Source organism: Periplaneta americana, chromosome 9 (assembly GCF_040183065.1).
Source record: "Periplaneta americana isolate PAMFEO1 chromosome 9, P.americana_PAMFEO1_priV1, whole genome shotgun sequence".
Lineage (NCBI taxonomy): Eukaryota > Metazoa > Arthropoda > Insecta > Blattodea > Blattidae > Periplaneta > Periplaneta americana.
In genome coordinates, this window is record NC_091125.1 from 95,607,834 (window position 1) to 95,624,657 (window position 16,824).

A 16,824-nucleotide genomic window follows, 5' to 3' on the forward strand; every position below is an offset into this window, starting at 1 on the left:
GCCCTATACAATGCCACACTTCATACAAAACACTTCACTGGTCTCTTCCTTAGTTATTTTTCCAGAGGTCCGCAGAAGATGGCCCTTTTTCTATTAAAAGCTTCCTTGGCCATTACTATCCTCTTTTTGACTTCCTGACAGCAGCTCATGTTACTGCTTATAGTACACCCTAGTATTTGAAGCTGCCCACTTGCTCTTCTGCCTCATTTAGAATTCGCAAGTTTACCTTTATTCTTCTTCCTATGACAATGGTCTTCGTCTTATATGCATTTATTTTCACCCCTTACTGCTCACAGCTGTTATTTAGCTCCAGTAGCATATCTTTTAGTATCATCTCCTCTTCTGCTAACAACACTATATCGTCAGCAAATCTTATGCATGTTATTCTTCTTCCTTCTACTATCACTCCTCCCATGTAATACTGTATACTATAACTTATTTAATTACTCATGTGTGCAGGAGACCACGAATTTCTACACTGGAACAGCAAGTTGTCTGAATTGGCATATGTGCAGCTTATCTCTGGAGAACTTCCCATTCCAGCACACAAAGAAGCATTCTCGACACCAGTAGTTGTTCTACCATCATGCTCACTGAATTCGGATGTAATAGTTCAGGTCTGTTTGTTGCATCTGTTCATTTATGTAGGTTATTGCCACAGCAAATTTCAGTTTTTGTTGCATTACAAGCTAACCAGTTGTCTGTAATGCTGCAGGCTTGTCAACAAAAAAGTGATTCCGAAACCTTTGGAACACTTAATGAAAATTTCTCTTTTCTTTTACTGACAGGAATCCCAGATAACTGATCATCTGAGCAACCATGAAGTATGAGAGAATTAACCCTTAACTGAAGCGGTGAGGTCTCTCAGACTGCGCAATAACTTATTGTTGTTTTGTAATGTTGATGCCCACACCTACCTTCTTTCCTATTAGTAATGAGTCATGTGCAGCGTTAGTATCACTGTATCTTTGTTTGTGTACAGTTCAGTAGCTAAATAATATCTCATTGCAGTCTGATTGACTGCATTATTAAGTGAAATGGCGAGTAGACCTGGAACATTGTCAGCGATGGCGTCAAATAATTCAAACTTTGTTGGTAGAGTGAAACAACAGGTATGATAATGAAGATCTCAGTGATGTGAATGTTGATGAAAATTGTAATGATCCTATTTCATCATGTGAACATCACACAAATTCAGAATTATCCGAACCTCACGATAGTGATGCCTATACTTGGAGAAGTTCATCAGATGAAGACAGTATATACCTAAAATAATTTTATGGTAAAAATGGGTTGAAATGGGCAGCCGATGAAATAGTTAGTGACAGTAGAACACTCAAGCATTACATTGTCATTCATGGAAAAATGAAACTATAAATAAATTAAAACCAAACGAAAATATATACAGGCTACAGTCACACAAACTTTAAATGAGTTAGCATTGTCTTGAAGTTCAACAAAACAGAAACACAGCCCTATTCCTATATGCCCACTTAGCGTTGACTCAGTGTTTTACAGATCTTAAATTTTATCTCTGCTGGTCAGTGACTGTTAAATTTCAAGTGGCTTATCTTAGTAGTGGGCGTCAGCATATTGAAAAGCATTACAATCTTTCTGTCGTCTCTCCTCCTCACTGCAAATGTGACGTTGCATAGAGGCAGAGATAAAATAATTATAAGATTTTTACATTGATCTGAAGCTGTGCTGACATGCATTTCATGTAATTTCATATCTATATGTACTTTCACCTGAAATTCAGAGACCGCTGATGATAAATAGGGAATTCCCTTGTCCCAAGTCTGAACCCATTGAGGTGTCATCGTGAGCCGAAATGGATCTCTCTATCAGTCGTACCAAAGAATCAATATATACGTATATAATTTATGAATTTTAAATACTATTATAGTCACAATCATGCCATGGTATGAAAGAAAAATTTCACCTCGAGCGGGAATCGTACCTGCAACTTCCTGTTCTCCTGTCAGGCGCTCTATCACTGAGCCATAGAGTTCGTCTCACGCCAAAGGCTTGGAATTATCCTTTCATACCTCAGTGGTAGAGCGCCTGACCGGAGAACAGGAAGTCGCAAGTTCGATTCCTGCTTGAGGTTGTGAAATTTTTCTTTCATACCATGGCATGATTGTGACTATAATAGTATTTAAAATTCATTAATATGTCACATCAACGGACGTGTATACATCACCAAACATCGTAAGATGAAGATTACATATAATTTAATTTATATTGGAAGATATTTTACCCCTTGACCGATGTACTCCCAATTATATCACACCAGTACCCAGGTTTTTTAAATATGACTTGAGAAATTATAGCTCACAAATTCAGAACATGTTAATTATATTATTTTTTTAATATAGAATACAGATACAGTATAATTTCGCAAGAAATCACTGTTTAACATAAAGAATAATGTTCTGAAAGATATATATTTTAGAAATTAAGAAATTCTTCTTTCTACAACACTTAGCTTACTACATTGGCAACATGATTACACAAATATAATTTCGCAATAACGCATTTTTAGACATGAAAAATAATATTTTGAGAGATATATATTTTAGAATTAATACAATGTTATTTTCAGTGAACTTACATACATTCATATACTACAGTAGAAACATGACAAAAGTATCATTGAATTGCTTTTTGATATGCGTACAATTCTTTGTTTTCTCCTCTGTTGTATAAATATATATAAATTTGTATAAATAAATGTTTAGGTGTGCTTACTCGAAACCAAGTTACATAATTGACAATGGAATATGCGGGATAAAAACATCTTCTCCTTTCGTTTTGCCATTTAATATTGTCACTCCTATTACATTTAGCATGAGTTTTTTCACACCAATTCTTGTTCCATTGCATAATTTTGGTGGGTCAGTATTTCGCAATAGTACTACTGATGATTCAATATTAAGTATTAAATTATGTGGTGGTAATCCTTGTGATTGGGCAATAGCCAACAAAATGAAAATAAATTCTCTAAAGAGCAAAGCCATCAGTTTTACAAGGAAAAGAAATAAAATAGTCGCATCGTATACGTTAGGGGGTGAAACCATTCCGGAAGTTAACAAATGTAAATACCTCGGAATAACATTTAGCAGCGATCTCGGCTGGGGGGAACACGTTACAGACACAGCAGGAAAAGCATGGAGAGCGTTACACTTTGTGATGAGGGTACTAAGAAAAGGTTCTGATAAATCCAAAGAGATTGCATATAAATCACTAGTATGTCCAGTAATGGAATATGGTGCTGCATGTTGGGATCCTTACAGATTAGAACATATTAAGACACTGGAAAAGATTCAAAAAGGGCTGTTAAGTGTTGTCGGAAAAATTCACCATTAAAATGGGACACACTCACGGACAGGAGAACGCGAATTCGATTATGCGCACTGTTCAAAACATACAGAGGTGAGCCTGCCTGGAGAGAAATAAAAAATAGGTTGCAGCCGCCAAATTACTCTTCAAGGAACGACCACTCATATAAATTGAGGGAAAGAAGGCAGAGGACGGACACTGGAAAGTTTTCTTTTCTCAATCGTACTATCAGGGACTGGAATGCTTTACCTGCAGACTTACTAAAGGCTTTACCAACAACTAAAAATGTATTTAAAAATAGGCTTAAGGACCTTACTAATAGACGGTAATTATACACAGTATTTAAAGGGTGTAAATGATATGTTGTTATTGAAGTGTTGTATCAGTGAAGAATTATGTTGTGTCAGTGAAGTGTGTTGTATCAGTGAAGAAGTATGTCGTGTCAGTGAAGTGTGCTGTGTAAGTGAAACGTGTTCCTGTCAGTGAAGCTTTATAGTTTATAGTGGCAGTGCATAGTATTTGAACAGTGAAATGTTTTTGAAGTGTTAGTGAAATCAGGATAGAATCAGTGAAATGTGTCGTAGTTCCAGTGCAGTGAGTGAGTTGACAGCGAAATGAGTGTAATTTGAAAGGTACTTGTGCAGATATGAACATATGAGGCGTTCAGAAGTCAACATGATTAACTCCACTTTTGGTTATTTCAGAGTTTATAAGTTGGCAATGTACTAAATTTACCATATTTTCAGTGGTCAATGTGATCTGCTCCATAGTTCAGTACAAAGCCCACAGACTGCAGTATTCTTCTCGACTACAGCACAGAATTAATAGTGTGTGTTTAACTTTAGGCCTTGAATATCTCAAAATCTTTGGAAAAGGAGTTAATCATGTTGACTTCTGAACGCCTCATATCATACTCGTGGGTTTTAGTTCGATCTTAGTTTTAAGATACAAATTAGATTTATTTCAAATGTTATTTTAAGTGATCGTTTCATTTAATTTAATATATTCCCTGTTGTTGTTGTTGTTATTATTATTATTATTATTATTATTATTATTATTATTATTATTACTATTATTATTATTATTAATTATTGTTAGTATTAATTATTAATTGTATTTTAATTAATAAGTTTATTATTGTCATTATTGAGTGTAATTAGTTACCACTGCCACCGGGTATATACCCACTGCAGTGTGAATAAATACATACATTTCAAAGAATTCAAGAATTCAGTTTGATAAAACACAGTCTGCTCACTATCTACAACTGTATCGAGAAACTCATGGTCCTGGACTGTGTAAAGATACTTATTGCATGAACTGTCTAGATTTTGGCCTTCATGATGTATCAGTAATGTTATTATTTTTTCCAGGGCCTCGTGAAAGTCGATGTTGAATACACCAGACAATAATAAAGAACAACTGACTGTAGAAGTCAGTCATTCCACTGCGAGTGACTTGTGGAAAAAGCCTCATAGCGACACATAATGGCCTCTCTCACAGGCAACGGCACTCGCAAGCTTGAGGGAATGCCTGGGAGGAGGGGGTATTGATTCGCTACGACTTAGTAGCAGGACATGGGGCTAGCCTCAACCGCGATATAATATGCCATGCTGTATCGTGTTCTATCAACCAATCAATCAATATTCTTAATGTATCCAGCTGTTTGCTGACAACATAAAGTTGACTATAGTCCACTGTAGTCTATTCAGTTTTTGTTTTTCATGAGAAATGAGGGGTATATCGTGTTCTATGAATGTGCTGCATTGTTGAGTGCAAAAGTGCATGCGTCTGTATGTTACACACTAATTTTATATAAAATGGTTCATGCTGAGAGAACATTGAGTTAATTATTTGCAGAATTAAAAGGGAAACCATTTTCAAGTTGGGCATATGGAACAAAATGAACTTACGAATATTGGAAATCGACACTACATTTACATATTAAAATAGCGGATGACGAAAGACAAAATGGAAAATTTCAATTTTCATGGTATAAGAAATATCCTTGGCTAACAGGGTGCTCTGAGACAATTAAGTTATATTGTTATACCTGTATTCTGTTTGGGAGTGAAAATAAGTGGCCATCATCTTCTTATGGGATCTGTGTCACAAAAAATGTTGATAGAAAAGCTGAGAAACATCTTCTGTTTAAAAAAAATATGGGTTAAGCAGATTTTCACTCTACTCAGTATTTAAACCTTACCTTCGCCACTGCTTCCTACTTTCTTCATATAGGTATATATTCCTATTTTTATGTGGTCGAGAAAATAACTAAGAAAGGTTTGGTTAACTTTTTCTTCTAGGCTAATCATAGTGGATTATTAACTAAAATGTTTTCATGGTGGCTACTTGTGTTGGCAAATGGACATGAAATTGAACAAGCAAGAAATCTGACTGCTAAGAAGCTTACTGGTCTGCAGGTGAGTGCTGAGCACCAAGTTCTTAAACTCATAGCTTATTTTTTTTGTATCTCCCAATGTGTTACACACTGTAGACTAGGATGTGAGTGCAATATGCTTCTATTTTCTCCATGGAACGTTTGCAAAATACTTTCTGAGGTGTTTGTCTTTCGAAAAGGTGATACGTTGTGGTAGTTTTCCATTGCGTTCTGCACCACTGATGAGGATTATTTCGAATTATGGCGAAATAGTGAAACGATGGTAAGGGAAACAGAAATATCCCGAGAAAACCTGTCCCAGCACTGTCTTCACTGTGTGGTTTCTTATTTTCCAAATGGGAGATGTCTTTCCCTTTCTCTCTTTTCTGTTGGATATGGCAACTTGTAGCTATATTTTGTTAAAAATTCCTAAATATTTAATTGTTAGAATAAAAATTGTAACTTTATTGTTGAATTCTAAAACACAGATACCGGTACTGTGCATAAAATACTTCTTAGAATATACATAAGTTATATGAATTTTAATTTAAAACGTCGTTCAAAATTAACATCCTTTGTTATTAATTTTATTGCTGATGTCTCTATAATGCAGAAATAAAAACAAGTTTTTAAATACCGGTACTATGTGATTTTAAAAAATTATGGTTTTGAAATAAGATGTGAGTCAAGGGCAGTAAGCGAAATATAGGGGTTAATGTGATGCCAAATGCAAAATGTTATCGTACCGGTACTTCAAACTGAGATAGAAAATTTTAATCAGTGCTATGTTGTTGATATTATAGTGCATAGTTTCATTTACAAAGTTACAACTTCCGTTAGATTGAAAAGCTATTCTAAAACAATAAATTCTGTGCATTGTTGAAATGTTACATTTTAAACAGAGTAGCGGTATCAAGTTTATCACGTAATTTTTGGAATTCTGTGGACACTAAAAAAGTTACAGAAAATAGTATTTTATATTTTTGGTCAAAAAAGATACCTTAAATAGGAAATATAATGTTGTAGGCCTACTGTTATCTTGTTTCCAAATATGAGTTATACTTAAATTTTATATTGTGTTTGGAGAAAGTGTAATCTGAGCACCTGAGATAAGTGTAATCTATGTATATGTCGTTAGTTTAAATATCCATGTAACATACATTTTTCATTCTTTGAATTCTTTATTAAATAATTGTTACAGTTTTAATTTTTGTTCATATTTTTCACTTCCTTTTTTTTTTGTACATATTGTGAGTACATTGAAATTACGATCACTGTTCAGATTCATATACATCTTTCTTACACGTACTATTTCTGAAGTCTTAAGTATTTTTTCAGCCTTTTTTATCTACCGTAACTGTATGAAAGTGTTTTTCAAGACATAAATAATAGCTATGTTATTTCCATATTAGAACTCTGTTTTACTTAATATTCATTATTAGTGTCTGTCTAAGGTGGAAAAATTCAAATATCTTGAAGCAACAGTAACAAACATAAATGACACTCGGGAGGAAATTAAACGCAAAATAAATATGGGAAATACCTGTTATTATTCGGTTGAAAAGCTTTTGTCATCCAGTCTGCTCTCAAAAAAGCTTAAAGTTAGAATTTATAAAACAGTTATATTACCGGTTGTTCTGTATGGTTGTGAAACTTGAAATCTCACTTTGAGAGAGGAACAGAGATTAAGGGTGTTTGAGAATAAGGTGCTTAGGAAAATATTTGGGGCTAAGAGGGATGAAGTTACAGGAAAATGGAGAAAGTTACACAACGCAGAACTGCATGCATTGTATTCTTCACCTGACATAAGTAGGAACATTAAATCCAGATGTTTGAGATGGGTAGGGCATGTAGCACATATGAGCGAATCCAGAAATGCATATAAAGTGTTATTTGGAAGGCTGGAGGGAAAAAGACCTTTGGGGAGGCCGATACATAGGTGGGAGGACAATATTAAAATGGATTTGAGGGAGATGGGATATGATGGTAGAGACTGGATTAATTTTTCTCAGGATAGGGCCGATGGCGGGCTTTTTAAGAATTTAGGATTTCCCATGGGAGGAAAAAATCTGTCTTCAAAATGACTGCGGTAATTAAATTCTGAAAAAGAAAATAAAAGAAACAAATAGACTGACTGGATTAGTCACCGTGCATTTGTTTCCACAAGCAGATTAGTACTGTGTTCATATTCATATTCATATTCATTTATTGCGTCCAACTAATCACATACATGATATGGGACATGTCAAAAGTAATACATAATTACTAAGATACAACATAATTAAAATATAACATAGTACATTAACTAAAATACAATATACAAAATTTCAACATTGATTATAAATCATTTTAACAGTAACAAATAACAACCACAAGAACAGATGTAACACTTTACAAGACAAATCACATTTCATTTAACAGTATGGAGTCAATTTCGACCAACGCATCCTTCATGAGAAGACATCCCTTCTCGAAGTCAGGATCTGGAAAAGAGTGTGAATGTTTCTATGTATGCCATAGGTTACACTTCCCCAAAGTGACCGGGAAAGTGTGACTTGCAGGCAGAATTTTAAACAATGTCATAATATCGTACATGTACCATTATCAAGTAAAAACTCTAATAATTTTATTTAGTTTAAAAGAGCATCCCAAGATATCTTCTTTTAAAATTCGAAATTTTCAGCTGCATTTATGTTGGAACATAAATCCATTAAACTAATGATGAGATGATAACTACTATTACCATTACTATACTGTATATCTGAAAGTATACATATTGAAACGGAGCTTTCGGGCTAAGATGCCGTGGTCTACTGGTGCAGATGTTACGAGACGTTTCGTCTACTACTGCGGCAAACATCTTCAGTGGTTAGATATCCTCGGTTGAAGATCCCTAGCAGAAGACTTCGACCGAGGATACCTACCCACTGAAGATGTCTGCCGCAGTAGTAGACGAAACGTCTGGTATGGTAACATCTGCACCAGTAGACCATGGCATCTTAGCCCGAAAGCTCTGTTTCAACTAGACACCGGCCGTGAAAGCCTGCATGCTAAGAGTATACATATTCTTAAGTTTGTTTCTAAAAATTGCAGTAGGAGAGAAATTATCGTTCCTGACTGGGATTAGCAATGCATGAGCAGTTAGGAGTATGCTTTTTGTATTGGCGAGAAATTTTCCTCATCCTTCCATATACAACGCACTATGATCGTCTTTTCCATCACAGTTTCTACTTGAAATCTCCATTTCTTTTCGCCTACTTCCGTCCTGGATTTTATTGAAATACTGCTTGAATCCAGATTTTCTTTTCGCTTTTTAGAAATAAAGACAAAATTATTTATGTATTCGTGATGCTTGATGCTGTCCATAAATAAATTATACAAATGCGAACTTTTTAATTATATGTTTAGTACATTATTATTATTTTTTTTTTTCCAGGTTGGTGTTGACAGTGATGTAAATGCAGTTGACTTCTTGTGTACACTTACTGAAGAGGGGACTGAAGTGAGAGGTGTCATATGGGATGTTTATAAATTAGGGGAAGATGCTCCTTTATGTTTGAAGAATAATGTTCAATGGCATTATATCTCATCAAAGACAAGTAGTTGGGAAATGTCTTCACATTTTCCCTCTTACATGGACAGATTACTCTTCCGATCACATAATCTTTCTGGCATCACTCTGAGAGTTGGGGTGCTTGTGGTGAGTAAGCAATATAATTAAGCTTCTAATATTCGATACTGAAGGTCAGCAAACATTGATGATTCTAATAGTAGGCTATCGTACCTTACAGTGTAAGAGAGTAAAATTAGATTTTATCCACAACTGGAAAGTTTAGCACCCGAGGGTTTGGTAATTTCCACAAGTGCATAAAATATGTTTACTCTCTGTGTTATATAGTATTTTATCCATTACTGGGATCTAAATTTAATTTTAAATTGTAGGGCTTTTCTTTCTATACAGCGTACATGGTTCCAGATGTTTAAAGTGTGGATATAGTGCAACAGAAGACTATAACACACAACTATGAGCTTATACAACCCATTGTATTGTAACTTTTATTACAACAATACTGTGACTTTTAGTGGTAACTTTAACTACACACCCGTCAACAATGGGTATTCCACTCAACACAGCAACACAGTATTGCACTGCACAGAACGACAATGACAATTCACATGTATTATTGAGAAAAACAACAATGTACTCCTAATTTCACAAAGTACTATGTACAAAACAAAACTGTCAGTTCTCAGTTCACAGTTCGTTCGCCTTGGCTAGATCTTCCAGCTTATTCACTCAAGTTCACTGTACGTCGAACCCAAGACTTCCAGATACAGTTCACTACACATCGAACCCACGCCTTCCGGATGCTGTTCCCTGCATTTCGAACCCAAGCCTCCGGATATGTCGCACTCGCCTGGATACTGCCACAGTTACGGACCCACTCAAGTTCACTGCACGTCGAACTCAGATCCTCGCCTGGTCGCTGCCACAGTTGCGGTCCTCCTCACGTCGAACCCCAGTCTCGAAGGCTGGCTTCCTTACTCGCTCGAAGACTCAAGTGTAGACTGACTATCTCTCATGTGTTATATTTATTTATCACGATTGTCTAGAATGTTCTGCGTCGCGAAACTTCTTGGCCTCCATAACAATCTGTTTCCATATGTTTCCCCTGCTTTCGCCGCTCAGCGTTGTAGTCTTTTTTTTTCCCCCTCACTCCGCGTCATGCCAAGCGTCCACCGAAGCTCGAGCTTCGCTTCCCCCTGCACCTTCCTGTGCACCATTCCCCGACGCGGCCAGCATATTCCGGCCTCCCGCCACAGTATCTTTTCTCATAGCATCGAAGGATACTAGTTTAAAATAAACTTAAAGGCCTTTTAAAAAATATTAATTATTAATATGCATAAAATTAAACCTAAAATCTTTACTTTTTTTGTCAATCCGTTGTTTCCAAAAGAATATGTGTTATCATGACAAAATCTTTAGGTATGACGACACACATTCTTTTGTAAAACTATAACTGTAATTACATCTTCTTTTAATCGCCGAATTTCTTATACTTCACTGTACAAGCTTACCAAGTGACCACAGAGAAAATAACTGTCAAGAAATTTCGGCAAGTGTATGGGACTGATGTCTACCTAGCATCATGATGAATTTGGGAGCTATGCTAGGTGGCGAAAACCACCTATAACGGCCTCCCCATCATCGTACTGATCACACGTTATCCCCGTACTGGTTGAATGATCTTTCACCTCTGCTGAAACATGTAAATGTCAGCAGTCAGCTGGTCGGCCTTGGTCCTTTAAGTGCTGTTGTGTCATGGATTATTATATGTTAGTGTAATAAACATACCACGAATTTATTATCTATTTCTTTTTCAGGGAAAGTCAGACTATGGATATGATTGTAGAGTGGAACAGGACAAGAAGGGTCGTATTGTTGCAGTGCAGGGTTACAGTGCACACATCCTGCATGTGCTTATGGACTTGCTGCAATTTAAGTAACCATTATTATTCATTACATAATATCACTCATACAGCGAAGTTTATTTTTTTCTGACTGTAGCTAATTCATTTTAAAACATGGGGCTTATTTTTTTTGTTAGCATAAGTTTCGGTAGGCTATAGTTATAGGCGTAGTGAATTAGCCAACGACTTCTTACCAAAAGGTAGGTTTAGTGTTGAGTTTGTACGTTTTCTCCCAAAAGGTTGTGTGGAAATATAGAGTCACAGAGAGAATTTAAAAAATAGGTCATGAAATAGAAAGAACTATGTTCAATTCACAAAAATTCTGTTCTCTGCACTCTAAATTACATTTACCAGTATGTTCAGTCTTGTTCATATGCTACTGAAATTCTTCATAGCTTCAGCAAATTTCATTATGAAATAGATATTTAAAAATATAGATCTAATATTTTCTGATAAAAAATTAAATACATATAAAATTAGCACTACATTAAATTGCAAAGAATAAAATATAAAGAAGCATTAAACTAATGGGAGTTAAGTCTAGAAGATTTATATCTTTATTTATCTTAGAACTGTAATTTTTATATGACCTTCTTCTGTACACTAAATAGTTCGGGACAGATAGTTCCTAAAATGCAGGACAAATATATAAATCATTGAATTGAACTATTATGTTAAAATTGATAATTATTATATGAATTATATACCTAGTGATTATTGCCCATAAAAATAATATACCGTATTTTCTGATTATAGGAAAAATTTAATACTTAATGGTATTTCATCATAATAATTTACAGGGGCGAATTTAGCCTACTTTTCTCTGAAGAGAGGAATTTTCTCTCCTTTTCACCCATGAATCTGTCTCTGGACAGACCTTACGGGATTTTAAGTTGACAAATCACCTACAAGCTAGGTTTCTTCCGAAAACTTCGATTTCTTTTGCTGTATACATTCCGCTACTGCTGTATCATCATTAACTTCTCTAGAACAGTGTTTCCTAACTGTGCGCTGGTTGGCGAATTTTTCTCTAGTCAACGAGAAAAGAATGAATAATTTTTTATCGGATTCAATCACAATATTTACAGTAGATAAATTAAAAATAATTTATACTCTAGCTAACTATATTGTGATATTTCAATACTGGTATCCTCTTAAAAAAATCTTATAAAGCAGCATTATAGGCTGTATTTAAGTATTACAACTTTGAATCGCATATTTACGAGTACGGTATTTCATTAAACTGTCTTGTATTAGTGTAGTCTAGTTACAATTATTGCTTATAGTGACAGAGTAACGGTACAGTACATAAAATGTAATTCATTTGGTGTTATAAAAGATGAATTAATTTTTATTTTAGATCTGGTAATACTGCGAATACGTATTATTGAATAGTTAAGAGTTAATTGTATAACATTCTTATCAATTGTAATTATATTGAAAGCTAAATAAAGAAGTAACATTGCCATCCTCATTTGAACCATGGTTTTGGGGAAACACGTTTGATTGTACAAATTTTTACGAGTGTGTACTGGAAATTCAAAGCCATCTTAACAGAGTACTTGTCCTATTGCAACTATGTGTATTTTACCATAATTCACTGTATTTTCTTAAAAAAAAATACACCTAAAAACAATGTGTCTTATATGCCGAAATTTGATATTTCAGATGGAACATAGGCGGAGAAAGAACCGTTTCCTTGGGGGGCAAAGCAAAACCATAGAATCCCCATATAACGAGTTTATGGGGAACATCATTTACCGTACCTCCTTCCCCCCGTTATAGCTTGACCATGGTGCAGTATATCGGAATATGATTATTTAATAAAGGTATTTTCGAGGGCATGTTTCTTACAGTGTTACATCCACTTCCGCGATGTTTCGGGCCGAGTTGTATAAGGCTTGAACTGTAAGTTTACTACAAATTATAATATGGGTAGAGCATAACTTAAAACAATCTCCCTCTTTTTCTCTCTCGTACAGAAACACATGCATACATCAATAAAACTTCGTAACAGTGCTAACAGAAACTTTTGAATATAAAGTTTACCTTCCTGAAGATATCATAATTATGAATTGCAAACTCGAATTATTTTATTTAATCTCGTCTTTACGTTTACACATAATACCGGGATCACTTTTCTTTTTTCTGCATTGTTGTGCATTATGTTTTTCATATTTCTCCAAGTGGTGACCTGAAAACCTGCAGGCTTGTACAGGCTGTTACAAAAGAAACATTACAGTGCTTCCAATCCTCAAATAAGGTATAGAAATTCTTATACATTCAGAAATTTAAAATAAATATAGTCCAGACACATGATCTGAAGACATTAATTAATCAATTTAAGAACAGAAACTTAATCATAAACAAAAGCAAAAAAGGATCTTTTGAATTCAATATTTTCTAACGTTAGTAGAAAAAAAATTAAGATAAGTTTGGGGGGGGGGGGCAGTGCCCCCCCCATAATTCTGCCTATGAGATGTAATTTTATTAGGTTTAATTCTGTTCGTCTATGGTTATATATGTACTCTGCGCAATTCTTATGGAATGAGATCTATTACAATTATCTTTTCCCAAAAAGTGTCTATGAAAAAATGAGTATATTCCATACCAGTACTTCTTGCACGTTACACCCTGACAATAGATCTACTGTAATTCAGATTTCTGAGTACTACAATTTTATTCGTAAATTACGGTATTATTTATATTGATAAGGCTGGAGAATTGTGATACCAGTATTAGTACGGTACTGGTATCTTAATTTTTTTCCAGAGTTGAGTTTGTAGGAAGTGACACCTGGGGAGCACAAGATGATGAGGGAGTCTGGGTTGGATTGTTCGGACTGCTGGCAGAAAATGAAGTTGATCTCGTGCTTTGTCATCCTACAGTAACTGCTGAGAGAAGTGCTGCAGCATATTTCCTTCATCCCACTCTTCACAGTAGGTACTGGACACCAATTTATCAGCCATAGCCTAGTTACTAAAGGAGGCTATAGGGGAGGTTGCCCTAGTAACGGTCACTTAAGCCTTTATAATTATTTGAGGTAAATCTGTTAATGAATTTAAACAAAATTGAAATCTAAGATACGGGATAACATGAAAAATAAGTCAGTACAAGAATTGTATCAAATAACTTACGTTTAATTACCCATGATTTAGTGTTTCCTAAACTGTTGAGATAATGACTTTCAAAAAACTGTTCCCAGTACCGGTCACGTTGGTTTACATGGAAAAACAAAGGTATGACTGAAGAGTTACACAAAATTTAAATGAAAATAATACAATTATGTCTATTCTCTTGATATGTATCACTCTTAGTCATTTCTTGCAATTCTCACATACAAAATAGCCTATTTGGTCACTGTCTGCACAACCTACAAGAGCCCAACGACAACACTTGCAACACTGCACCCAATCCTCCTCAAAAGATTCGCCACAAATAATGCATTCAGTTTCCTCGGTACCATTTTTGTCTTTTTTGTTGACTTCATTTTCATTCCCAAGCTGAAGTTTACGTTTGGTAGGCCTACCGCCTGAAATTGCCTTCTTCTTAGGGTCATTTTTTCCACACAACGCTATTTGGTCATCAGATACAGGAGAGACCTTAGTTATGGCCTTCTGGAAGTCTGTAGATCTAGACGTCGAAGGAACAGCCATGTCAACCACTGGATTTTTCGGAAGTGTCTGTGATGACTCTGGCAAAGAGTCGACATTGAAATCTGAAGACTCAGCTGAGGGTTTGCCATGTTCACCTCCCTCTGCCACTTTTCTTGTGTTTGACGCTTGTAGGAAATCCAATTCTCAAAAAATATTCCTGTTGAGGGATATATCCCTGTACATTGGAATCCTGACTTTGCCAATTCCATCCTGCATATTTTGGTGAACGCAGTTCCTACCAATCCGCAGATGTCTTTGTCAGTGATTTTCAATCCCAGTTTTCCATACTTGCTCATCCACTCTTCACAAGCTGCATTGTATGCAGATTTGAAAGGCCTCATGACTTCATGATCCAGAGGCTGGAGTTTGTGTGTTGTATGTGGGGGAAGGCTCAACATATGGACGTGATGCTTTTGGCGAGAAGAATAGCTTGAAGATCTTTGTGTGTACTATGGCCATCTAAGATGAGCAGAACTGGAGTTTGCTCTGTAGGATTTACTCTCTCAATGAAAGCCTTCAGCCATTTAATAAATCCTGAAACCGAAATCCAGCCGCTTTCTTGAGCTTCAAAAATGCTATCATCTGGTGCATCTTTCATCAGCTGTGGATTCATTCGAATTCTCGGAAATACAAATAAAGGCTGGATGAATTGGTCACCAGCAGCATTGATGCAAAGCATCACTGTGATATTCCTGGCCCGTTCACCTGATGTTAGCTTGCTTACTTGTTTTTTTACCCTTAATGGACAACATTTTCTGAGAATTTGAATGTACAACACTGACACTCGTCTCGTCGCAATTGAATATCTTGTTTGGAGGGAATGAGTACTTATCCATAAGTTCTTCTAATTTGTCAAAAAAAGCATCTACTTGTTCCTTGTTAAAGCCTTGAACTCTCTGCAGGCTTGTTGACTGGGCACAACGCAAAGAAAATTCGGGATGCTGCTTTATAAATCCTCGATAAAACTTGTTCCCTGCAGTTTTCTTTATTTTATTGAATCGGTTGGGCAATTTGAAATACTCAGCCAGAGCATAGGCTAGCTTTAGGAATTCAGTTTTATTTACAGGCAAGAAACAGCTATCAAGATATTTGAGATACGAAACAACTTCGCCCTCTAGTTCATCATCAAAGGTTTGTTTAAACCTTCCCATTGAGGGTGCAATTTGAATGCATTTCCCCTTTTTAAGGGGACATACACGGTTACTCAAAGTGCTTCTAGGGACAGAGAAGCGACCTGCTGCTTCCCTCAAAGTCAATTTTCCCGCCATCATACCATCAACACCATTTTCATGTTTTTTCATCCCATTTTCCTTTCCTGGTTGCTGCCATCTTGACAATAATCCCTGAAATGTACAATAAGTTTACTACAGTTGTTACGAGACTTTCTGCATGGCAGGTATTAGGAACAGACATAGTGACAGGCACTAGGGCAAGAAAAGGGTTATAAAGATAATGACAAATGAATTATATATAACAAAATTTTTCGTAATGTAAACACATTAAATCATTGCTTAGGTATGTTAAGTATATAATAAAATATAATAGATAAGAACAACTCACCTAAACACAATCAGTAATGGTCCAAACGTTAACAGTGTAATACAAAAACCACGTGGTGCTTACTTCACAAAGGTTTCCTCCAGACTGGCGAGGCAAACACTGAACCCTATGCGAGGAACCAAGTTCCTTTGTCACCGGCTACCACTTCATAACGGATTGCTTTTCCTATATTGCTTATAAATGTGTAACTACCTGGTGACCGGTATTATGGTCTGACCGATAATAGGGCAACTTCCCCTATAGCATATCTTGGAAGTGCACAGGAGTCAATAATCCATCACAGGATAGAGAGAGAATCTAACATTAATCACGTCCTGGATAGTTGGGCCCTAACTTATGAGAGGGAGTTTAGTAAGTAAGGAAAGCAATCAGATTGAAGCACGGAGTATAGATGTCCTATTGATATTAAAAATG

At 35.7% G+C, this 16,824-nt stretch overlaps 1 protein-coding gene across 2 annotated transcripts in view; it reads left to right on the plus strand.

Moving 5' to 3' along the window:
• Nucleotides 1-16,824, plus strand: part of LOC138706294 (uncharacterized) — a 62,336-nt gene that overhangs the window by 14,436 nt on the left and 31,076 nt on the right. The window contains exons 2-6 of one of the 2 annotated variants that reach the window (XM_069835406.1): nucleotides 460-617; nucleotides 5,649-5,765; nucleotides 9,159-9,422; nucleotides 11,108-11,226; nucleotides 13,967-14,137. In XM_069835406.1, the coding sequence (XP_069691507.1) occupies nucleotides 5,676-5,765; nucleotides 9,159-9,422; nucleotides 11,108-11,226; nucleotides 13,967-14,137 (644 nt within the window). In that variant the 5' untranslated portion in view covers nucleotides 460-617; nucleotides 5,649-5,675. The remainder of the gene's footprint in view (nucleotides 1-459; nucleotides 618-5,648; nucleotides 5,766-9,158; nucleotides 9,423-11,107; nucleotides 11,227-13,966; nucleotides 14,138-16,824) is intronic. The other variant, XM_069835407.1, reaches the window with a different exon arrangement.